Genomic DNA, 25,179 nt, shown 5'->3' with positions numbered 1-25,179 from the left:
AATTTAAACTGTGTTGGTCTTTGAACGTGTTTACAGGCACGTCAGGACTACAAAAACGCATACTTGGCTCATTTATCTTCGCCATCTTCATCTGTTACCTTAACTGCGTACCTGGATGCCCATAACCATTATGTTAGTACACTCCATGCAACGAACGGGATGATCGAAAAGTATAGCCACGAAACATTGCCACAGCTGTTACAGGTGTGTATTGCATATTGCTGCGTCAGCAGATTGCAGGCTCTTTTTACCTCGCTCCGCTTCGTACTTTCCGTGTGTTGGTCCTCAAACATAAATCTGTCTAATATTGTTTGCTTTTGTGCCTTTAACTGTCGGCTGTAAACTAGAATTTTTGCGTGGACTTTCTGTCTCTCTCTCATTTTCTACTAAAAATTATCTGTCACCTTACTCTCAGCTTCCTCTACTCACGCTGTATCTTCTCCATACTTGGTTTCCCCGAACTAACTGTCCTAACACTACTTCATAACCGCTTTCCATGAGTTGATTTTGATACACTGTGATTTGAGAGTTAACTTTGGAAATATTTAGTTTTCTTGGCATGCTCTGTGTGATTTGATAAGAGTTTATTTCTTCTAAGATAATTCCATATGCGGCTAATTTCTTATTGAATTTATATTAAGAGAGTAAAACGAATGCTGATTCAGTTGACGAGAAATTGACACTTCTGACGGCAAGACTGCTAGTTTCAGGTTCTCTTCAATCTATTTCTTCCATTAGAGGAAGTTTTTACATTATCCATCCGGCGCATTTCCATTTTTTTTAAAATTCTAAAATATTAACAGAAAATATTGCCAGTTTCGCAAAAACATGTAAATGTAGTTGTTTCAAAGCAATTACACGGAGAAGTAAATTACTATCACAAAGAAAATTTTTCTTGTCGCAAAAATGGAAAGAAACATATGAGCGCCTTAAAATTTAATTGCCTCGACATTAATTTTGCTTGCCTTCGAGATGATTTTTTGTTGCGATAAGGAAAAGAATTCCAGAGAAATACATTTCCCTTCCCGCTACAAACGAGTGATTATCGCGACTAGAAAAATTATTGCTGAGGTAATGCAATTTCACTGGGGGTTAATTTGTCATTCTGCTCTTTTGTGACAGAAAAAACTTTCCTGTTGATTTTAATTTATTATTCTGAGTTTAGAAATGTCAAACCTCATTATTATTTAATAAAAGGATGTAACTAAGTCCCAATTTTCTAAAAAAGAAAAAAAAAACAAAAACAAAAAAGAACATACTAAGTAAGTTCAGCGCAAATGATCTCGTGAACAAGATCAAAATATGAGTCGTACTGGGATCTCCAATTCACAACCCTCTCACGTCTCACCGTATTTATAGCACAACTTTCGCCATAACAAGCTTATTGGTGGCATCTCAGGGAGCTCTGAGTTAAACATCGAGTCCGAACAATACACTTTCTCTCATTTCCACTCATTTAACCTCGAGTTATTTCAGCCCTCGGGAGCTAACTTTTTCAGCGACGATTTAATTTAGATTTTAAATGAGGAGTGAGAGGCTTGAGCGAGATGATTGTGGTGCAGGCGAGCGAGCGAGTATTATTTTATTTTAAAGGCATCTGGCGGGTCGTCTGTTTAATTCGTTCTCTTCAAACTCCGACCCAACTTTTCTGCCCCAGAAAAGTTCTTACGCACGAATATGTTTTAACCGCGCTTATTGCGTTGAAATTAAGGTTATTTTGGCCTTTCTGGTGTTGTCTTTGTAGCTGGTGAAGGCGTGATATTCAATCGTCGCTGTCCGTTTGACGTCACTTCCAAAGAATCTATAGGGGGCAAGCAAAGCTTTTGCATTAGGGCAAAATTTTCTGGAGAGGAAAACATCGAAATATCGAGTATTTACACCAAAATTTACACAAATCCACAATAATAACACTCACAAAAGGAACATTTTTAAATAGGAGGGAGAGTGAACAATAATTGCTCTCCAAACTCTTCCCAAATTAATCGAATGGGAACTACATGGTTTTCGGGAAAATTAGCTCAGGAGGAAGAACTTCAAATTGATATCAACCATCTCCTTAAAATTTATGAAAATTGACAAAAATTACTCCCCAAAAGAGCATGACTTATAAAATTACAGTAAGGAGAAACAGTCTACCCTCCTGACTTTCCCAAATGAATCACAAGGAGTGTTAAAGTTTTCAAAAGGAGACATAATTTACGAATGGAGAACCAAAAAAAAAAGAAATATTTAAAAAAAAATTCAGGATGCTCAATCAAAATTGACGACACCATCCCTAGAAAAAGGAAGCGACTTTAAAATTCACAGGTACAGGTATGGCGTGGGAGGAATTCCCCATCTCGTACAATTCACATTAAGCCCCTGCAGACTCTCATGGTCGAATGCTGGACTCGGTTTGAGGATCGAAGCTTCCATGTTTCGCGATAAAATGTGGATATTTACATGGAATTAAAGGGAGAAACTGCTAATTTTCCAGCACTCTCTGGCAACGACGTAGAGGATCGATGAATAATGCAAGTTTAGCGGTCAATTTAATGATTCGGTTCTAATCTTTAACTGCGGCGAGTGTGAGGCTGGTCTTCGAATCCATTTACGGTTATTAGCCGGTGTCCATTACACAGATTAATCCCGATCCTGGGACTTGGTCCGAACCAGTGACGTGGCGCGCTATGCGATGTATCGATTGATCTGCCATCTAAACCCATGGAAAATGATCGATAGGCAGAATGTTAGCAACGAGTACCTTATTAATCGATTCTTTACCACAGCTTCAAATGGGAAATATCGATGATCGATCATTCACGCCTCGAACTTGTGTCCTTGAAAGCGAGTTCCCGGAGGATCGTCAGCTCTCGTGTTGCAACTGCGTCTGTCGCATTGCCCACAACTTTTAATGGCAAAGAGCTCCTTGTGGTTTACAATGTCATTAAGGGTTGTTTCAGGAGATTCTTAGGGTCGTATTTGTAGTCATTCCTTGCGCAGCTCCTTACCCTGGGAAGCTCCATGCGGTTTACATCATGATTAAGGGGTGTACTCGTATAAAAGGAGATTCTAGGGGTCGTGTCAAACGGTGCAGTCGGCGTGTAACGCAATTTAGCGCCTGCAAGGCTGCGTGAATACTTCTCGCATTGCGCCGAACGCAGTGCAGTCGGTCAGTTGCCGTGTGACAAGAGCCGTTCTTTATGCAGATCCTTTTTGTAAGGAAGCCTCAGAAGGTTTGCATTGTAGCTGAGGGAAGTTCTGGGAGGTATTTACCGAAACACCATGAAAAGCACAGTTTTGTCGGTCTTTGAGTAAAATGCAGGGTTATAACTTTGCAAAGATACAAATTTTTAGGAGCAGCCCGAGACGATGATAACAGTGGAACAACAAAGATGAAAAAAACGGGAAACAAGGCTAAAAATACACAATTATGAAACCCGAGACGTTTCGACTCAACACTGAGTCATTTTCAGTCGGAAACAATAAAAAATTTTTAAAAGAAAAACGCTAAAACCTGAGCTCTACATGGTGGGGCCGGGATCTGAGAGAAAAAAAAAAAGAAAATTGATAACAAACAAGACACATCGATGCCAGCACCAGTAACCGAAAATGACCGATACGCTAGTTCACGATCCACACACAGATGGCAGCACTAACCAGTGAAACAATTAAGTTCAAGGAAAAGCCAATAGGTGCCGCTGGGGCGTCAACCTAAACCTGACTTTTTAAAAAGTGAGTGGTATATTGCACTAAGCCCGCTGATGTCAGTGCGGTTATTACACACAGAATCCCCATGTTTGAGGATTTCGATCATTTCCAGGACCAGTCTGGGAAACAACTTCTCTTCCTTACATAAAATTACCACCTTATCAAAATCGAACCGGTGACCAAATTCTGTTTGGTGCCTCTTGAGTGCTGTTAACTCACTATTGTCATATTTATGACCACCAAGCCTCTTCCTTAGAAGTTGCTTGGTCTGACCGATGTAACTGATGTCGCAATTTCCACAAGGAATTTTATAGACCAAACCCGATTCCTGCAGAATCGGATTTTTAGCCTTCACCCTAGACATCAGGAACTCAAGATTGTTGTATTTGGTGTTAACCACATGGTACCCGAACAATTTTAAAATCGATGACAAATTTTCCGAAAGGAAGGGAACGTATGGAAGGCATACAATTTTGTCGAGATCCCGTTCTTTGGTAGTTTTATCCTGCCCCCCTCTCTTATTAAAACTACTAAGTACCTGGCGGAAAATCTTTGCTATCAAATTGGGTGGATAACAATTTTCAACCAACAGATTCTTTCCAATCTGGATCATCTCATGCCGATATGAAACATGAGAGAGACCAATTATGCGCCGTGCTAAATTAGATGCAACGTTTTTCTTTACATTCATGGGTTGAACAGATAAAAAATTAACATAACGACCAGACGCCGTTGGTTTCTGATACCACTTACATCTAATCTCGCTATTCACCCTTATTAAAGTCATATCCAAAAAATTGAGGCAGTTGTTATTCTCAATTTCAAGGGTAAATTTTATGGCGGGATTTAAACTGTTGAAAAATTCAAGAATAGCATGCGTATCTTCTTTTTTTACACAAGAAAAAATATCATCGACATACCGCTTGTACATGCGGATTTCGATGGGAGATAAACTCAAAGCAGTACTTTCGATGCGCTCCATGGATATGTTAGCCATGACAGCCGAAAGGCTACCTCCCATGGCCAAACCCGAAATTTGTTGATAAAACGCATCATTATACTGACAGATGGTATTGGTGAGGCACACTTTTAACGTACTAAAAAACTGTTCTTTAGGTAACGGACAGAACATTTCAACTTCCTCCCATTTCAATTCCACACATTGAAGGGCAAAATCAACAGATATGTTAGTGTACATGCTAACTACATCAAGAGATATTAAATCATAACCGTCAGGTACCTTTACACCATTGATGAAATCAAAAAATTCAAAAGAGTTCCGAATATGCGAGTCCCCCTTACCGACAATGTTCGACAAAATGCTAGATAAAAACCTGGATAGTTTTTGGTATGGTGTTCCTATTGTGCTAACGATTGGTCGCAAAGGCAATTCTGCCTTATGCAGCTTAACAAAACCATAAATTTTGGCAACGCTGCCACCACTAACCATAAGATGTTTACACATACCATCATTTATATGACCTTCCGCAAGCCATTTTTTGACAATAGAGTTGTTCTTATCGATTTGCGAAGGCACTAGAGACCTAGCCACCTTCTTGTATACACTTGTATCCCTGAGAATATGAAGCATTTTGTTTGAGTAGTCATTGCCATCCATGACCACTACCTTGTTGGACTTATCTGCTTTTACAAACTTTAAAGACCTGTTTCTTTTACAAAACATTATGGTGTTCTTTAGATCCTCTTTGAGATTTCTCATCAACCTACACTGATTAAATTTCCGGTTCGACATGATGTTTATTTTTTCAGGATATCCCTGAGATCTTTGCATTTCTCGGTGATAACGGTTAATCACCAAGCAAATGCCTTCCCTAATTTTATCAGCAACCATAGATGATTCATTTCTGATTTTACCTTCAATTTGAGAAATTATTTTCTCAAGAGGAACAGGTTTAAAAATTGAGTTTGCATCAGCTCCGATTTTAAAAAATGGCAAAGAAAACATGGGACCCAGACACATTACTCTTTCAACATAGCCTGGCAATACCGTCGAAGAGATGTTCTCTAACCATAACTGTCTCTTTTCCATGAAAGGACCAAACAATTTATGATATTTGTCCACAACTATTTCCTCCAGCCTGACAAGTTTATTTTCCAAGCGCTGCCAAGTGACACGCCCGAGACGTTTGGCAATTAAGGTGGTATTAACAATAAAATCAATGAGAACGAAATGCGGTAGCGACGCTTTAAGTTTGGTTATGACGTTTCTAAGATTATGATTGAGATCCATAATCTCATAGTGAACATCCTCAATGCATAAGTTCAACAAGGAGCTTTTGAACTTTTCCGTAACCTCAATGCACTTGTTACGCTTCTTATGTAAACCATTGGTGATGTGTTTAAGGTGGAAATTGATGAATGCCGGGAAAACCTTCTTTTCCCTACATCTCAGCAGGAAAATTTTCCGACATGATGACAACACTAATTTCCTACTAATTTTCCTTAACTGTTTGAGAGATGAAACAGTTGCATAACCATGTAACCGCCGTACTTGTTGATAAAACATATTGCAGTCTGTTGAATGAATGGTGCACAAATGTGTCAACTGAGTAAAAGATAAAACGACTTACCAAAAGTCAGAATAAACACAGGTTAAAAATCGAAAAGACATAACAATTAAAAGGCACAATGAACCCAGTGCAATCATAGATACAAATTTTTAGGAGCAGCCCGAGACGATGATAACAGTGGAACAACAAAGATGAAAAAAACGGGAAACAAGGCTAAAAATACACAATTATGAAACCCGAGACGTTTCGACTCAACACTGAGTCATTTTCAGTCGGAAACAATAAAAAATTTTTAAAAGAAAAACGCTAAAACCTGAGCTCTACATGGTGGGGCCGGGATCTGAGAGAAAAAAAAAAAAGAAAATTGATAACAAACAAGACACATCGATGCCAGCACCAGTAACCGAAAATGACCGATACGCTAGTTCACGATCCACACACAGATGGCAGCACTAACCAGTGAAACAATTAAGTTCAAGGAAAAGCCAATAGGTGCCGCTGGGGCGTCAACCTAAACCTGACTTTTTAAAAAGTGAGTGGTATATTGCACTAAGCCCGCTGATGTCAGTGCGGTTATTACACACAGAATCCCCATGTTTGAGGATTTCGATCATTTCCAGGACCAGTCTGGGAAACAACTTCTCTTCCTTACATAAAATTACCACCTTATCAAAATCGAACCGGTGACCAAATTCTGTTTGGTGCCTCTTGAGTGCTGTTAACTCACTATTGTCATATTTATGACCACCAAGCCTCTTCCTTAGAAGTTGCTTGGTCTGACCGATGTAACTGATGTCGCAATTTCCACAAGGAATTTTATAGACCAAACGGTATGTCGATGATATTTTTTCTTGTGTAAAAAAAGAAGATACGCATGCTATTCTTGAATTTTTCAACAGTTTAAATCCCGCCATAAAATTTACCCTTGAAATTGAGAATAACAACTGCCTCAATTTTTTGGATATGACTTTAATAAGGGTGAATAGCGAGATTAGATGTAAGTGGTATCAGAAACCAACGGCGTCTGGTCGTTATGTTAATTTTTTATCTGTTCAACCCATGAATGTAAAGAAAAACGTTGCATCTAATTTAGCACGGCGCATAATTGGTCTCTCTCATGTTTCATATCGGCATGAGATGATCCAGATTGGAAAGAATCTGTTGGTTGAAAATTGTTATCCACCCAATTTGATAGCAAAGATTTTCCGCCAGGTACTTAGTAGTTTTAATAAGAGAGGGGGGGCAGGATAAAACTACCAAAGAACGGGATCTCGACAAAATTGTATGCCTTCCATACGTTCCCTTCCTTTCGGAAAATTTGTCATCGATTTTAAAATTGTTCGGGTACCATGTGGTTAACACCAAATACAACAATCTTGAGTTCCTGATGTCTAGGGTGAAGGCTAAAAATCCGATTCTGCAGGAATCGGGTTTGGTCTATAAAATTCCTTGTGGAAATTGCGACATCAGTTACATCGGTCAGACCAAGCAACTTCTAAGGAAGAGGCTTGGTGGTCATAAATATGACAATAGTGAGTTAACAGCACTCAAGAGGCACCAAACAGAATTTGGTCACCGGTTCGATTTTGATAAGGTGGTAATTTTATGTAAGGAAGAGAAGTTGTTTCCCAGACTGGTCCTGGAAATGATCGAAATCCTCAAACATGGGGATTCTGTGTGTAATAACCGCACTGACATCAGCGGGCTTAGTGCAATATACCACTCACTTTTTAAAAAGTCAGGTTTAGGTTGACGCCCCAGCGGCACCTATTGGCTTTTCCTTGAACTTAATTGTTTCACTGGTTAGTGCTGCCATCTGTGTGTGGATCGTGAACTAGCGTATCGGTCATTTTCGGTTACTGGTGCTGGCATCGATGTGTCTTGTTTGTTATCAATTTTCTTTTTTTTTTTCTCTCAGATCCCGGCCCCACCATGTAGAGCTCAGGTTTTAGCGTTTTTCTTTTAAAAATTTTTTATTGTTTCCGACTGAAAATGACTCAGTGTTGAGTCGAAACGTCTCGGGTTTCATAATTGTGTATTTTTAGCCTTGTTTCCCGTTTTTTTCATCTTTGTTGTTCCACTGTAACTTTGCAAATGGATGCTTTCAAGAGATTATAATGCTTTGCTACTCCAGACAGTACAAAATGAGAAAATTCTACAAATTTTGACCGAAATACTTGTAACACTAAAGAAAAATTTGAATACAATTAACATCGTAGCTACAACTAGGAAATTTGGCAGGACTCGGAATCCATTCAGAGCATTGTGAGCGTAACGATTCTTTTTCCCCCGTGCAGACCCATTGACCGATATTTTATACGTTTGCAAGTGCAAGCCCCCCCCTCCTCCCGTCTAAATCAATTCAATTCAAATCGACAATTCTGCAACTGATCATTAAATATGCGAGACCCAGCATCGTGCTTCCGTTGCACACTGTGACCGATCTATTACTGCAATTACGATCCTAGCCTTTCGGCCGACAATCGAGTTAGCTCGTCAGGCGAACGTCAAAACAAGAGACTGATTAATGAAATTATCCGGTGATCGATCCAAAATTGAATCGTTAAATCAATTACCCTCCAATTCATGCGAGACGTTGCCTGCCACGCGTTTTAGGTCCATAGAATCACAATGTACTCCCACAGCGCTTCGCCACTGGACCCCTGGTCCATACATGCCAAAATGACTGTCCTAATTTTTTGCAAATATAGGGCTGTCACACACGTGCTCTACTTTAAACATGACAAGAGACCCTCCACTGGCCTCTTGGCGACAGGCGGAGGCTTTTACTTTCGGGGATTCAACAGTTCCTCATGGACAATTATAAGGGAGCATCAATCATCACTCTTTTTTCGGCTGATGACCTACCAATATGGTGGATGATGAGCTTCGGGTGACGTCATGAGCCAAACAAGTTTCCCAAACTTCGGCTTGTTTGCGAAACAAAACTGCCAACACTTTGTTGAACATCAACCATGTTTACAACAGTTTAATTTCAGTTCCATAAGTAGAAGCTTCCACCATTGCCGAGATACGAGTAGAGGGTGTCTTGTCTCTGATTTTAAAGCAACCGAACGAACATGGAGAAAGCATTTCTAGAAACATTGATTGTTAAAAAAATCCCTATCGTACACGCATTAGAGAGTCATTATATGTTATGTTTTGCGTTGCGTTCCGAGTATGTAAAACAGTCTTTTGGCTTCTTTTTTTTCAAACATTTATCTCAAACTCCAAACATTTCTTACACTGTTTTCGTCAAAAATCTGAGCTTTGTTGTCTTCTTGTTCTATCGAACGTGTGAAACTTTCATACTGCATCCGAAGAAAATAATCTAAAAAAATAAGAGTGGAAATAGCAGGGGCTGAGTTCGGTGCGGATCGGATAGGCGACTACACGATGGCACTTGGCAGGGCAGGGCGAAGCGTGCAGTATCATAAAAATTGAAGGCGTTTCAAGCCTTTAAATCGCGCCCGCGGCCTCGCAATCTTCCTCTGCTCGCAGTTAGCAAAAATGAGCTTTGAATTTGAGTTTGAGGCAGAGAGATATGCTAAAAACTCCATAAGATTGAATCGCGGAAATTTTGAAACCCTCAACGTAAGCGAACAAACAATTTATTGTGAATCCATTATTCTACTTCGGAGGATTCTTTGCGACTAGATTTTTTTTTTTTTTTTTTTTTTTTTTCAATGGCCAATTCGACCTTCAATGCTTTTGGTTTATTTTCCAAGCGGAAATTTCAAATTAAGTGACTCTAATATCAACCATAAAAGCTGATTTCTTATTTGCTGGATAGTTGGACCATGTATACTGGTATTATATATTCCGCGTGAATTTTTGATGAGGAAGCATGGATTTTAGAGGTCTTATTTTTATCTTGTTTTGTGGTCCAGTCAGGCCCCTTTTATGATGCGAAAAATACGCACTACTGCACATGCCAAGGGAGGAGGCCGTATAAACCTTCAGGTGTTGCCTTTCCTCTAATAAAATAATAATTTTCGGGGAAAATTGTGAATAATTGTCTTCAATTTTTTTTTATCTTTGATTTGTAATCAAATCAAAAGTATTCAACGGTAAAACTACCGGACCACAAATCTCGGTTTGCGACGCTGTAGACTTCCTGCCATACTTAATTTTTAAATGGAAAACCACTCAACGTCAATTCTTGAAAAGTTCCGTTTATTCTCTTTTCTGTGCCAAAAAAAAACTCGGTAAACATTTCAAGAAACGATATTGATTTGTTCTTCTGCAAAAAAATGAAATGGGAGCGGATATTTTAGACACTGCAAACGAGATACGTCTGGTAGGCGGGTGGTATGAAACGTAAAAAAGAAATGAAAGACTGGAAATTTCAGTGAAATATTTCATGAAATTTCACGAGACTGTGAAATTTTTCGTAATTTTTAGGGGCTAGAGTATGCGACTCGTACTTAAATACACAAAAGTAGAAAAATAAGTCAACATTTTTACATTTTATGCGAAGCATGAAAAGGAACCGACATTTTCCAATATCTTTCATAAATGTCTGAAATTTCATGAAATCTTTCACGTGAGATTTCAAGATTCAGTTTTCATGGAATTTTGCCACCCTGCCTGGTAGTCTCACAGTCGATATCCGAGGATTTCCTGAAGAATATCCCTAATTTCGTCAAATATTTTTTTATCCGGGGAAATTGAATCATATATTTCACAATGCGGCAACAAAGCCCGAAGATGCGCGCTTGGGGTGCATGTGCATTTTGTTTTCCTTCCGCGTGACTTGGTCAATATTTGTCGAACCCACTGTGCACTTCTGAGGACATGTTTGCAATTCCGGTTCACGACTAGACGCTGCGACAATTCTTTTTCACAAAAATCGCTCCAGAGCTCGCGGCTCGAGCTTTAACTTCCGGGGAGCTGATTCGGTTCGAGCAACAACCGCATTCCTCCAACAAGATGCCCTTGTGCAAACGTGGTTTTTGAAAAACGGGGTATATTTCGGCTGCGACGGGGGAGAGAGAGAAAGTTCGGGAGCTTTCACTTCAGACACGCAGCATAGTCCTCCAGCGTTTCATTCTAGCGTTCACTCGAGCGATACGAATTGCGGAGATCAAGTTTTCCGGCACGGATGATTTAAACTACGCAGAGAACAAACCTAAAGCGCATTTTTCAACGGAAAAATCGCGATATTATCAAATTAAGTTCCGAATTTACTACGATTGTTTGGCGATACAGTCACTAGGATCATCAGTACCTAGACACTACTTATATTATCCTCAATCTTGGCGCAGGTTTATCGCTTTAAAATTGCTTTCGATAGACTCGAAATTTTATCGCAATTTATCACGGGTTTTTGTTCGATAATTATTGCGATAAAATTGCAATTTGCAATTTATCGCAATTTTTTATCTGGTAATATTACAATAAATTGACGTAGACGAAATTGCGATACATTCGCCGATCAAATCGCGATCACTGATACTCAGAACGAACCGAAGAAGATGCATTTTTCATAAATACACTAAAAAAAAGATTATGGTAGAATTTACCATTCATTCACGCTGTATTTCACACAGTGTGACGGAATGGTAAATTCTTCCATATTCTTTTTTTTTTCAGTGTGCCTTTCGTGAATGGGAGCTTAAAAATGTTAATATTTTAAGCGTTTTGAAAAAATACCGACGGTGATAGTAAAAAAAACGCATACTTTGTTCGCGTTGTTTTCAAAAATTCTTTTCTCATTTTTATATTATCAATAAAGAGCAAACCAACACAATTGTTTGAAAATTTAACATATTACCAGTTCTTCAGATAGAGGAGATATATCAGGAGAGTCTCCAAGGCATGAGCCTGAAAAAATACCGTTTATAAAAATATTGTTTTACTTGAAAACTAAATAATAACAGGATTTCTAGGGAGTCACAAACTGAGAAATACGTTTTTGCAGTTCCATCGTTGAAAATGCAGGGTCTATTGTTGTTACACGTGGGAGCTATCACCCGCAGGGCCACATCTGAAAATAATAACGAGAAAAGTGATTAAAGCGGATTAAATGGAAAGGTAAACCCAAAAGTAATTTAATCAAACTCAATTAGAGCGAGAGAAAGGAGTAACCGGCCTTGCTGAGACCTTCCAAAAATACCAGAGACTTAAAGTGTGTTATTAAACGTCCTTAATTATTCACGGTTTGACGGCTGGGCAGGAGGTTCAGAGGTCAAACGTCTCTAACTTTGAAGGAACGAAAGTTTTTTGACCTTCGGTATGGTGCGTGGGAAGCGGGTTGATTACGCTGAATCTGCCTTGAAAAATGTATAAAAAATAGCACAAACTGTTACAAATTAACATGTTAAAGCTATCCTATCGGTCAAGACATGCACACCGAAAAAAAAGTATGCGGACTTAACATTCTGGATGTAAAAAAGTGTGCGACAACTCACAAAACGCTGAATTAACAACCACAGCAGTTACTATAGCAATGTCAAGATGTAAAACTAATAACTGTTGTGGCGGTTACGTCAGCGTTTTGTGAGTTGTCGCACACTTTTTTACATCCAGAATGTTCAGGTAACATCTTTTTTGTTCGGTGTATCATGAGACTTTAACAATTTTAAACGCTGGGAAGCAGACGCAATGGGCATCCGTAGATGTCTGAATGGATTGGCTTTTGGAGAAAAGATTAGCTATTTAATGTCAATGCGTTTTTGTATTTGTGTCCTTAGAGATAATGATTTTGTCTAACTCAAATCATTGCGTGCTTTTTCGAATGTCAATGAGCTCAATCTAATACATGTCCCATATGATCATTCAGTTGTTTTCAGCCTATCTATTATAAAAATCGATTCTTTTTTCTTCTTCCAGGAATTAGAAGACGTCTATTCAGATCTGTGTAGCACACTGTCGGATTCAGTTTTACAGGGTGCTGAAGTCATTTCTGCAAGAGTAAGTATCACGGAAAAATTGAGTAAATTTTATAACATGCTCTCGGGAATTATTGGAGGACTAATTTGCTATACATCTTAATATCCTTAGTGGCAACGACTGTTGACAAAAGTGTTTTAAAATATTCGAAAATTTAAAAAAAAAAAAAAAAAACTTCTAAAAAACCTTTTTCATTTATTGTAACAAACTGCTAAAGAACTCATGAAAGATTTACTGCAGTTTCCCACATGTATAATAGTTTAAATAATACTATATACAATAATTTTAAAACATTAAATCCATCTTATAAATATTTTCACGTTTTTATTTTATTTTATTTTGCACTTGCAAAATATCGAAAATAACAATCAAATTTAATGCTCTAACATTTTTAAGAGGTGTTGTTGATTATTTTAAGAAGTTGTTGTTACTGTGGCTATGAAAATCAATGAATATTAAATATAATTCAGCATACTAAGTATCATATTTTTATTGATTTTAAACTTCATGATGGATCTCATATAAGTATTAGTTTTTTGCAAGTTTTACAAATGTCCCCGTCTTTCATTATATATTAGCGGCTCTGGTGCTTGCACTAGAGCTGCTATTCCGGACGGTCCCAGCTGGGGAGTATCAACGGACCATGTTACATTGGAGAGACCGCGGGTTGGTTGATGGGAATCGGCGCCATTTTCTGCTGTTTAGGGGGGACTGATTTTATTTTAATTGATATCTTTTTCCTGTGAGCGAATGCTATGTTGTGTAGTGTATTTTTGGAATCATGGTGATACTGTCAATAATTCAAAACGGGTCTGTGCTTTAATCTCGCACTGGAAAAAATGTACTTTACGTTTAAAATTTGAAAATTCAAATCTATAAGTTTTCGCGCTTTTTTCGAAGAATGCCGTGGTTGGAGCTTCCTAGTCATACTACTCGACATCAGCTGATAGCAAACAAAGGTTACCAAGGAAACCGTAAACGCGTAACAACTACCTACCGTCGCCAGAGCCGCTTTCCGACGCGAATGCGTTGGAGCTTCCTGCTTGTTTTTTTTTCTGATGGGCGCTTTCATCCAGATTCCTAAACATCACTTTTCTTAACAATCTTTGCACCAGAAAAATTCGCCCGGCGGTAAGGCAAAAGCGGTGAGACTTGGAACGTGCAGTAACAGCAGATTGCTCGCTTAGCTAACGTTTACTCTCAGCTTATTAGGAACTTTATAATTTGTAAAATAACCAAGTTTAAAAACACAAAGAAAGCGTTGGGTGAGCATTAAGCCGAGCAGTTCTAGGAAGTGCACGTTTCCCGGGGACTGCCCGGAAATGTCTTCATCACGGGCGAAATTCTTTGTTTTAATTTTGTAATTTGATGGAAACCTACTTTGATTTGAGAGTTTTAGTATATTACTTCGGAGATTGAATTCTCGGTGCATTCTCGGAAGAATTAGAGCAGTCTTGCGTAAACGCTGCCTTGTCTGCACTGCCGTGCTGAGGAAAAATACCGTATAATTGTGCCAACGTTGCCAAATTTCCTCGCGATTAAATATGTATTTTTGAGGGAAAGCTATGGAGGTGTTCCCTTGACATTTATAGGTACTTATGATCGGAATCCACACAAACTTCTCTTGAAAATTTGGAGCAAAATATTCACAGCTCCCTTGAAAATTCACGTTTTATCTAAGGAAATTTGGATCCTCTTTAAAAATTCCGTCGTAAAATTTTATTTCGCACCAGGAGGCGTGGTCACATCGCGGTCCATTTCCCGAAACGCTTCGCACCTCAGACATTAATAGCAATTATAAATTTTAATATTTACATTATTGACGATTTTATAGTGATTTCAAGTTGTTAGCACGATGTTGACCAACATTGATAGTCCAACAATTTAAGGTCTTTTTATCATGATCCTATTTTAAATAGTATGGCTTACCTTAAAGAGGTAAGAAACATGCAATTATACTAAATGTTTGGCCATCAAGATTTTGACTGACAGAGATGTTGATTCTGTAATCATGCCGAACTTAAATTCAGCAAAACACTAGAAAAGAAGGAAAAAACTTATTCGAGTATAACGCTCCCTCCAAGAGATTAGCTGTTGTAACTCGAAAATATCAAATTACCTCAAAATGATTGCATGATGACAAAATCATCTCTATCTGAAAATAATCTCTCTCTCTGTAGAGGAAAAACTCACTTGTTTAAGGTGATTCGATGCGGACGCTACATTTTGTGTCAGAGCGCCATGCGATATATCGCATCAATTGGTTCCATTTTTTTAGCTACTCATAATTTTTCTCGAATTTTGAGATCGCGATTCTGTTGTCAGGAGACTAGAGAATTTATTTACCCATTTTGATTAACAAATTCAACGTAATAAAGGCGTCGTAGTTTTAAAAAAAAAATATCGCATTCGAGTGCAGTTTCGATATCAGTATCGAATGCGATATTTTTCATTTAAAAGAAAGAAACCTTTATTACGTTGAATTTGTTTGTCAAAATTGGTGGGTGAATTCTCTAGTATCGAGAATTGCTAAAAATTCACAAATCGCAAAATTCGAGAAAAATGACGAGTGGCTGAAAAAAAGGAACCAAGCGATACGATATATTGCGTGTCGCTCTGACACAAAATATAGCGTCCATCAAATCACCTTAACCGCTATCGTCTGTCATTGAGAGATTCTAAATATTTTCACCGAATTGCTATGTTTCCCTCTGATTCTGGCTAATTTGCACGCATTCCATTTCACAGGCAATCGAGCAGTCTAGAAGATACGAGACTCTAAGCGCGCAATGTCGATCTGTTCTGCCCTCCAACGATCTGGCTCATTTCGTTCGGTCTCTCTCCCCGCTGCCAACCCACCCCCACCCCACGCATCGATTAAGACTGTTCAATCCTCCCCAACCCCCTAATCAAGAACCGCCGGACGGTGCCCAACCCGATATTTTTCTTAATCACGTAAGTACCACTCTGATCACGCTCGCATCGTATCAATAGTTAAAGATCTTAAGCCGATTACGACTGCAATCAGCGGATGGAAAGTAAGTCACGTAAGTTGAGACAGAGAGAAGAGTATTTCCATGATTCGTCTCCTTCAGATTCAATGTAAAATTGTTGTTTTCGAGATAAAAGCACGTAACTCAATTTCAAGGTTGCGAAGTTAACTCAAATAATCAAATTATTTACAGAAATATAATTTTCTTCAAAACTATTTCAAATTTTTTCGCAGGATTAGACGAAAAATCATACATTTTCGGTTAAATATGGCCAACATTTTTGGCGCAAAACCACAATTTTGGACTGGAAATTTTGCAGTATCGAGTGATAGTTGCGCTCATTTGTCTATAATGCAAAAAGAATGTGAAATCTAAGTCCTTGTTTGAAAGATTGAAAACATTCCGTTGGCGTTAATTTTGGACGGAACGGCAAATTTTATAACGCTCGGTCATGACTCGATTGTTTTTAAAATATAGATTCATATCCGTAAAGCATTTACTAACTAACTAACTCAGAAGATGTATAATATGGGCTTTTGAAATGTATACTCAACAGAAATAATAGGGTAGAGTTTTTCAAAATTTGAGACCCTTCTTCAATTGAAACAAAACCTTTATCATGGATTAATAACTAGCGCTATCGCTAAGGATAATTAGAAAATTTATAACACAAACATGTTTTGGATAAGTATTATCATAAAAAGTTTTGTTCCTACGCTCGTTGAAAAATCTGCGCATCTTAAAATAATCCATGCATTGCAAGTCTTTTATGGTGTGCTCTCTTGTACCAAGCATTCCTGAATCGTATACAATTTTGAACGGACACAGCGAGAAAATAATCCAAATGGTAAAACCAGTCGAATTTATCTTAGTGGTAAATTTTTGTTTTTTATTAGTCGAGTAACTTTTTTTTCAAGTCTATGATTTGAATAAAATCATACGAAATAATCGAACTTTGGTTCTTAAATTTTACACCTAATATGTCTTCATTTTGTTGCAGGAAAATTTACCTCCTTCTTTAAGAAATGAATTAGTTATAGATCGATCGGCAAGTTTAGACATTAGAACAAAGTACGATTCACTGAGGGTAGAAGAAGCTGATCTAATGGCTCAAATTTCCAAATTGCAAGATAGCTTAGACACGCTCTGTCGAATTCAACAAAGGTATTTATGAGTCATTTTCAACGAAATAAAAATACCAAGTATAAGCTGTACTTTATGAAAGAAATCATGTAAACGGTTCTGATAACGAACTCCACGGAGTCAGATATTTAAATAGGTTTCCTTGCATTTTAGATGCAATTCAAGTTCTAGGTATCCAACTCAATCTAGTATAAGCAGTCTCTACTGAGCAGTACCAAGTTATTTTTCTACCGAAAACTTTCTTGCACCATCATCGCAAATTCCAATAGTGCAAATAATTTCCAATGCGTATCTGCGAATCGCAATTCAGATGACGTTGTAGGAATGCTAACGCAAACTGCGTAGGCGAATTTGGGGGTTTTAATTTTTTGACCGTGCTACAGGAAGGACGATGTATTAATCTAAATATACGTTATGCCAAATTATCTTTGATAAACCACCAATAAAAAGAGAACTCTCATAGATATTCTTTTCCCAATTTTACAAAGAGGTGTATACGAGTTCATCTAAAACGTCTGATTGTTTTGATGGAAAATATCTTTAACGTGCCTCAAAAGTAATTATCATAGCACAGACGAAGAAATTGTGCAACATTGGAAAGTTTGTAGAGCGTTTCTTACAATCGCCTGGCTTAAGGTCATCAAATTCAAGACTATTGTGCTTGATTCCATGATCCCGAAAAATTAGAGCCAGGCATTCTACTTGAGAACACCAAAGCGCCTGCAATTTTTGTGTATGCAATACGGCCATCCTATGACCACGAATAGTTGCATCCGCGTGTTGCTACGAAGAAAGACTAAGCGCCTTCAATTCTTCCCGTTTTTATCGAAATGAGTCAAGTTATTTCACTTGTATGCAATCGTTTCACGAAGAAGATTTGAGGTTGATAATGCTATTAAAAATAATTATAAAATAAAAAAAAAAAATAAGTGATGTAAAATGTTTAGTATTAGACAAAATGTAGCTTTTATTTTACTCAGATCTGCAGAGGCAGTTACAGTTACAATTACAAAGACTAAGTAAGTCGTTCGAACACAGCAACCCTGAGTTTCTTTGACGATACCAGCAAGATTAAAACCCAATTAGCCGGCCAAACTGTTATGAGGAATAATTTCACAGCCATTATTAAAATAGGCATTTCAGCAACAGTATCAGTGGCACGGTTCATGAGGTCGGTCGTTCACTATTATGTCCTTGACATCCTCAAAAACTGGTAAAAACCAGTCATGCCATATTAAATAACCACAGTGTCTCCACCAAAGTTATACAATATCATACAATCCCGATAGTTTAGGATCGCGGTGATCTAGAAAGAATTCGAATATCTTCGGATTTTGAGTTTCATGTAAAGTCGCGTCCTAAATTGGCGCGCTGTAGATTTCTTATGCTGAACTGAAGGATGACTTCACACTATCATACCAAAATTATTACAATGTTGTAGCAATATTATATGAGGTAGAGGTAACATCGTGACGCAACGTTGTGTGAGAATATTTCTAACTCGTCGTTTGTAATCTGATCACTTCTCCACATTGTGAACAAATGTTACATCAATATCGTCAAAAAAAAAAAATACTGAGGTAGGATCAAGAGGCCCTTAGTGAATGCTTTTAAATCTCAGAGTATAGAAACGCATTTAAGAAAACATTTATATTTGCGACTCAGTCGAACAAGATTGTCTGAAATATAACCAGAAATCCGGTGACAATACCGTACTGTTAATAAAAATCTTTAATATTGCTGGCAGCAGCTGGTTTGTGTGAAATTATACCCCAACTCTTGCATAGTATACCGGCTTATCAGCTTCTGGCCAATGAGGGGAAAATTATATGACGTCATATATTTTACAACGTTCTGTATATAATTACCACTTTCTGTGGAAGTAGACATCGGGTTAAAACATTACACGTGATTTTTTCTATCTGGTAAAAATTAATGATGAAACGGCCGTTCTAAAATACCGTGGCAAGACCGTTCTTACACCGTGGCGATAAATATCGATAAAAAACGCTATTGCCTGACTTTAAGGAGCAATTGATGTATAGATAGATCGGCTATAGAAAGCGATAAAAAATCCAACCGCTGGGAGTACAGATCTTAACGGGCTGGAAAACATACCGCCCCCACAAGCTTCGCCAATAAAAAGCTGTAGAAGATAAACGGGCTGAAGATATATGGTGTTTTGAAATAATTTCCTATCATTTCAAATATTTATTAGAGCTATGTTAGCAACCATTCCTTGGACTTTAAAAAAAGAAAAAAATGTGCTTTCATTCTGATATTGGCGGATGCTGACTCATAATAGCCTCTTGCCCGATGTACTTTTTGCAGGTTTTACTGATTCCTTTTGTCAAAATGTGATAACTTAATTTATTTTTTCTTCTAACAGGAGCGTGGAATCATCTTTATTTAATAAGGCGAATGAAATACAAGAAGATATTAGTGTAAAAAAGTTAGATCTCCGGACTGCTCAGATTCATTTAGCAGCAGTTAGAGCACAGGTAAGTTTTTTGAGCAAATGTTTAAAATAAAGTATAAAGTAATCAGTTAATAACGCTAATCGTTGACATTAGTGTCAGTCTGTTGTAGTATAAAACAAACAGCCAGTGCATTTTTTTCTTTCTGTGCTTGGACAGTTCTTACGAAGCTTAGTTCTCACGAGTCTTCACTGAAGTCTTAGGGGCTTCGTTGCTTAGGTGTGATTACAATACTGCCGAGCTAGCGAAGAGAGCCGTAAGTGCGAAAATGAAGTTTTGAGGAAATGGGATCAGTAGCTTCGGAGCGGAAAACTTTATTGCAAGAAGCCTCTGTCTTAGAAATCGTGGCGACAAATATTATTTCAATAATATAAAAAGGACATTATTCATTTTCATGTTAGGCTAGTGCTATAGGCAAGACAGCCGTAAGTGCTATATTATGGACACATAAAGAACACATTTTCAGATTAGAAATTGGCAGGAAAGGGCGGCATTTTACTTGGAAACTCGGTCTTCATTGGCTCTTAGGAGGAATGATGTTAGTTACGGCTGTTCTGTTTGAAGCTGTATCATGTTTTGCGCACTTACGGCTTTCTTATCAGTCTCGTTTTAATACAATTAAGATCAATTTTGCTGATTTCAGTGATTTTATTCAAAAGAGATTAGTCCAAATTTGAAGGAGACTCGATTTCGAAAACTTGACACTTACTCCTCTCTTCGCTATCATAACAGAATATCTAGGCTGAATCTTAACCAGAATCAGCTTGATTTGATGACACTGAAACAATCAGTAGCGTTCAACTTATTTCCCACAAACTTTTGGTCCTGCCTCGGCGGGTCCAGAATTAACTGTAGGTTGATGTAATTTTCTGACTGGGCTTAGAATTATAAATTATTTTTCTACATCAAAAAAGGTGAGAGTCCAAGCAAAAAACACTCGTCGAAGTAGGTAAAAGTAAACTTCACAAACATGCTGAGATAACTAAATTGTTTGCGGTTTCGACATCTATAGCAACGTTTTTAGACAAATTGTTGGTGTTTTTGCCAACCTGCGTAAAACTGCGAATACAACTGAAATTCTCATTTTAGCGAAAAAGCTCGTTCGAGCATCATATTCCCTAGTAGAAAAATATGCAGTTTGGTGCAACTGTAATAATGACCAGCCAGGAAGACAGCTCTTCACATTGCAAAGAACGCTATCGTCCATACAATCTAATGCTTTTCCGTATGTAGTTACGCCCATTATTCAGCCAAGCGACGAATTGAACAACTGTTCATGCCTTAGAGATGTGTTTGTGGCATTGGCGAAGAATTGAAGAAGCTGCGCTTTTTGGGTCCTCGCAGCACTGCCAGCCGATGCAACGCCCTACCGCTGGTGAAGCGGTGAGTGTCTATGGAATCAAAACGCCTTCAATCCCGTGCGTATGCACCACAGACAACCACGGAGCCCGTATAGTTGCATCAAGGCGTTACAATGAAATTTGTTCAGTATTGGCTTTATTGGCAGTATGCGACTCTACCTGAGGGTGATCAGCTTCTCTTAAACAATCGATTCTAAAATATCGATTTAAACGGACGAAGAACGGAGTTGCCAACTTGCAAAATCGTCACTGCCCCGAGATAAGTGGTAGAAAATTCAGGATACTGCGCTGCAATGATGATGGGGTTTTTTAGGCCCGAAATGCGGGTGCAGTTGCCTTCCTGAATGGTCGTAACCAGTGTTGCGCCAAACAGCATATATCTTTGTGAAAAATTGTGCTCCAATGAGCTTTCCCTTCTCCGAATTTAGATTTCCAGTTCAATACTGAACCCTACTGCACGTTGGTAAAATTACCACCTTTCTGTTTAAACGACTCGTGCGGTGAATCGCAATCGGTTTGGATTAATATGCATAACTTTCTCCAAAGATAAAGTTTTAATCAGTGGAAATTTGGCAATATTCAAAAGGTCTTACGGCGTTTCTTTATACGGTAGAATAGGTCTGTATGCGGGGTTTTGAACTGCCAGTAGGTTGATATATACATTTTTAGCTGGATATTGTCTTTAACTTTTCCGCAAAATATATTGGAAAAATATGTTGGATGCGCGCTCGAAAAATTGGTCCTGAAGTGTCCATAAAACGACTCAACCATACACCATGGTTTGTTGGTCAGTAAATGGAGGGGCCACAGCTCATGACAGGAGTGTAACGTTGTGATACATGCAAACAATCACTTGGTCATTTGAACAATTTTCTGTACTGCAAAGATTCAAAATATCAGAGCACCTTCAGTTTTTCGTTCATACTACGAATACATCTCGTAGGGACTAATAGTGCATACAAACGTAGAATGCGAGTACTATTTGGACCGCGTTAAACAGAAAGGAACCAAGCCATTTCAGCGATTGCCAAATTTAACAGGGGAATTTGATTTTTTATGAGAGAACGGTTGTGCGGATTCCTTTGATAATTTTAAGGAATTTGCTTTGTATTATGGAGAAAATTCATTTAAAATTTGCACAAAAATCCGCACAACCGTTTTCATGTAAAAAGTTAAATTGCCCGATTAAATTTGGCAATAGCTGATGTGGCTTGGTTCCTTCCTGTTTAACGCGGTCCATTTGTGCTTCAGTTTTGATATCGCAATATGTCCTGAGAATAATTTTGTCAACTTTCTGACATAAGGCTGTGCATCTCTTGCGATGAAAATACCTATTCTTAGCGCTATTAGTCAGTGGCGAGACGTGAATGATCGATTATCGATGTATCCCGTTTGAAGCTATCGTGAAGGATTGATTATTGAGGCGTTCGTTGCGAACACCATGTAAATAGATCTTTTCCGTAGGTTTAAATGGCAGATCAATCGATAAATCGCAAAGCACGCCACGCCATTACTAGTAGTCTATTAGGGATGCCAGGTGCAACATCGATGGCGGGAGAGGAGCTAATGGAATGAAAAGCCAGCAATATGCCGTGCTAAGGAGGAACGCCGTACGAGCCTTCAAACGGTGCCAAGTTTCCTTCGATAAAAACCGAGTTTCCTGGGCAAATTGTGAATATTTTTCCCCAAAATTTTCAGACAATTTTGTACGCAATGGAGATGTTGCATGTGTGAGGAATTTGCAATTTGACTGTTGATTCTAATGCAAAAGTTTGCGAGAAACACGATGGTGCCACTGGTTTTCTCTGAAATCAACTCCCAAGCTCAAAAAAAGCTCTAAAGTTGAGGCCTCAATGGAGGGATATTCCACTTTATCATGAGAGTCCACCTCTTCATCAAGATAAACTCTTCATGCAAAGATTGGGAGCAAATACATTGACCGGGCTGCCACTTTATTTAGGGACTCCAAAACTGAAAACACGGCAATCCTGTTAATGTATTTGTTCCCTATCTTTGCATGCAGAGTTTGTCTTGATGTAGAGGTGAACTCTCAGGATAGCGTGGGGTATCCCCTCCATTTTGGCCTCAACTTGAAACCTTTTTTTTGAGCTTCGGAGTTGATTTCAGATAAAACCAGTGGCACCATCGTGTTTCTCGCGAACTTTTACACAAGCATCAGCAGTCAAATCGCAAATTCCTCACACATGCAACATCTCCAATTAATCTGAATATCTGAAAATTTCAAGGAAAAATATGCATGGAGGTCGTAAAAAATACATGTTTTACTAAGGGGAATTTGGCAACTCTTGAAGGAGCATACGACGTTCTTCCTTAGGACGGCAGAATAACTCTCGCAAATTACCGCCGGTGCTTGAGCCGCGTCATCACGGAATGTGCCCCGGGTCTCGCGCTTCTTAAAGACCCTCGAATCGCCCTTTGAACTCTCGCGATCCGATAAATTGCTCGGCGAAGGAGGCGACTCGGCGGGACGGCCCCGGACGACAAATAAAGTCAATAAATTGCACTCACTTCGGAGATGCACTCCCGTTCGGATTGCACGGCGAAGATCAACTTTGACTGTTGCTCCAAAACGGAATTGAATTCCGCCCCGATGCGGGCGCGGCCTTGAGGCAACCTCATTTAATTTGTTGGATCCATCCCCTCCCCCTTCACCCTGCAGCCCCCTCCCCCCGCTTTTCGGTTTCGATTCTGCTTACCCCCGAGGTGACGATATTGGCCTCGAAATTCGATGAGAAATTGTGCTGGATTGATTGGAGACAACGGAGCTGGATTTCTCTGTTGTGCCAGGTAAAAACCGCGTAACGTTGATTGGGACCCGGTGAAGATGCGTGGTTTTTGCACAACGGCTCTTGTCTCGAAATTCCGCCGGGGGCGGACACCGCCGCTTCGAATTGTCTCTTACAGGGACATCAAATAACAATCAATAATAATGTTAGACGCGTGGTTCTGTTCAGCGTGCTGCGTCCCTACACTGCATGTAAAAATAATATAGACATATTTATGCTGAAAGGAATCATATGCAAAAGGTTTGCGTGGAACAATTCTTTTCAGCATAAATACGTCCATATCTAATAAAATCTGTAGATGTAGATCTCTCTGACATCAAATTAATATTCCAATGCAAGCTGCATGAGCTGAACACTCTCCCCTCTCAGTCTTCTATTGGTACTCATTAGAGCTGAACATTTTTTACTCCAAATGACTTTTGACTTTTTGGCTTTGTTTTCCCCGCAAAATAGTGTGGACACAACACTATTAACTCACCTTGTGCCCCAACAATTTTTTTTACATCCAAGGAAATTTAGCAGCGACTGAAGGTTTGTACGGCGTTTCCCCTTAGCACTGCAGAATAGAAAAGCATAATATTCTGAAATAAAGGAAAAACTGAACTGAGCACTGATTGTTTTGCGTTTAATTTAAATGCAAGCTTTTTTCCGGTGCATTCATGTCGGGATCTATCACTCTTAATAAAGCGTATAGTGGAAACACAGCGCAATTGGAACACGGTTTTGAATTTTAACGGACGACAAATATATCAGACGAAATGACAAAGTACAAAACAACCTCTTTTAAGTGCTTAGCCAATAGGGAGAGCTTTTTATTTTGACCTGCCTACAGGATTCTAATATACTGGGGGCTTGTGACCGCTACGCGGCCGCCAACCACTAGCAAAAAGCTAGTAGTAAACAATTGTAGAAGTTTAGTTGACAAAGTTTAAATTATTTAAGGAATAAATGGATTCAAAAGCCGACGGGTGCACGCAAAAAAAGCGTATTTATCTCTGACCTCTCAACATTTTGCATCGCACTTTTATGTATTATTTTCAATCAATCTTTTTCAAAAGCTACACACAGTTTTTCTACAGACTTTTTGAGAATTTTCCTACAGAATTCCAGATAAATCAAAAAAATTTCGACGCAATATTTTCGTTGGTTCTATTTTTTTTTTCCTTTTTTTATACTTACTACTTACTACTACTACTCACTACTTATACTTTTTATACGCCCACGCTTTACACGCAGATTCTCCCAGACTGAAAACATCAAAATTGCGATACAACGACGGACAG

The 25,179-nt window shown here is 38.6% G+C and overlaps 1 protein-coding gene across 14 annotated transcripts in view; it reads left to right on the top strand.

The window, feature by feature from the left end:
* LOC109031500 (SH3 and cysteine-rich domain-containing protein) overlaps positions 1–25,179 on the top strand; it is a 319,664-nt gene that overhangs the window by 210,961 nt on the left and 83,524 nt on the right. For 13 of the 14 annotated variants that reach the window (XM_072299791.1, XM_072299789.1, XM_072299798.1 and 10 more), the window contains exons 6-10: positions 37–204; positions 13,056–13,136; positions 15,864–16,070; positions 17,109–17,272; positions 19,641–19,752. In XM_072299791.1, the coding sequence (XP_072155892.1) occupies positions 37–204; positions 13,056–13,136; positions 15,864–16,070; positions 17,109–17,272; positions 19,641–19,752 (732 nt within the window). The remainder of the gene's footprint in view (positions 1–36; positions 205–13,055; positions 13,137–15,863; positions 16,071–17,108; positions 17,273–19,640; positions 19,753–25,179) is intronic. The other variant, XM_072299796.1, reaches the window with a different exon arrangement.

This window comes from Bemisia tabaci, chromosome 4, assembly GCF_918797505.1.
Source record: "Bemisia tabaci chromosome 4, PGI_BMITA_v3".
NCBI classification, from domain to species: Eukaryota; Metazoa; Arthropoda; class Insecta; order Hemiptera; family Aleyrodidae; genus Bemisia; species Bemisia tabaci.
The sequence above is the reverse complement of the archived record's forward strand: the minus strand, read 5'-3'. Positions and strand labels throughout refer to the sequence as shown.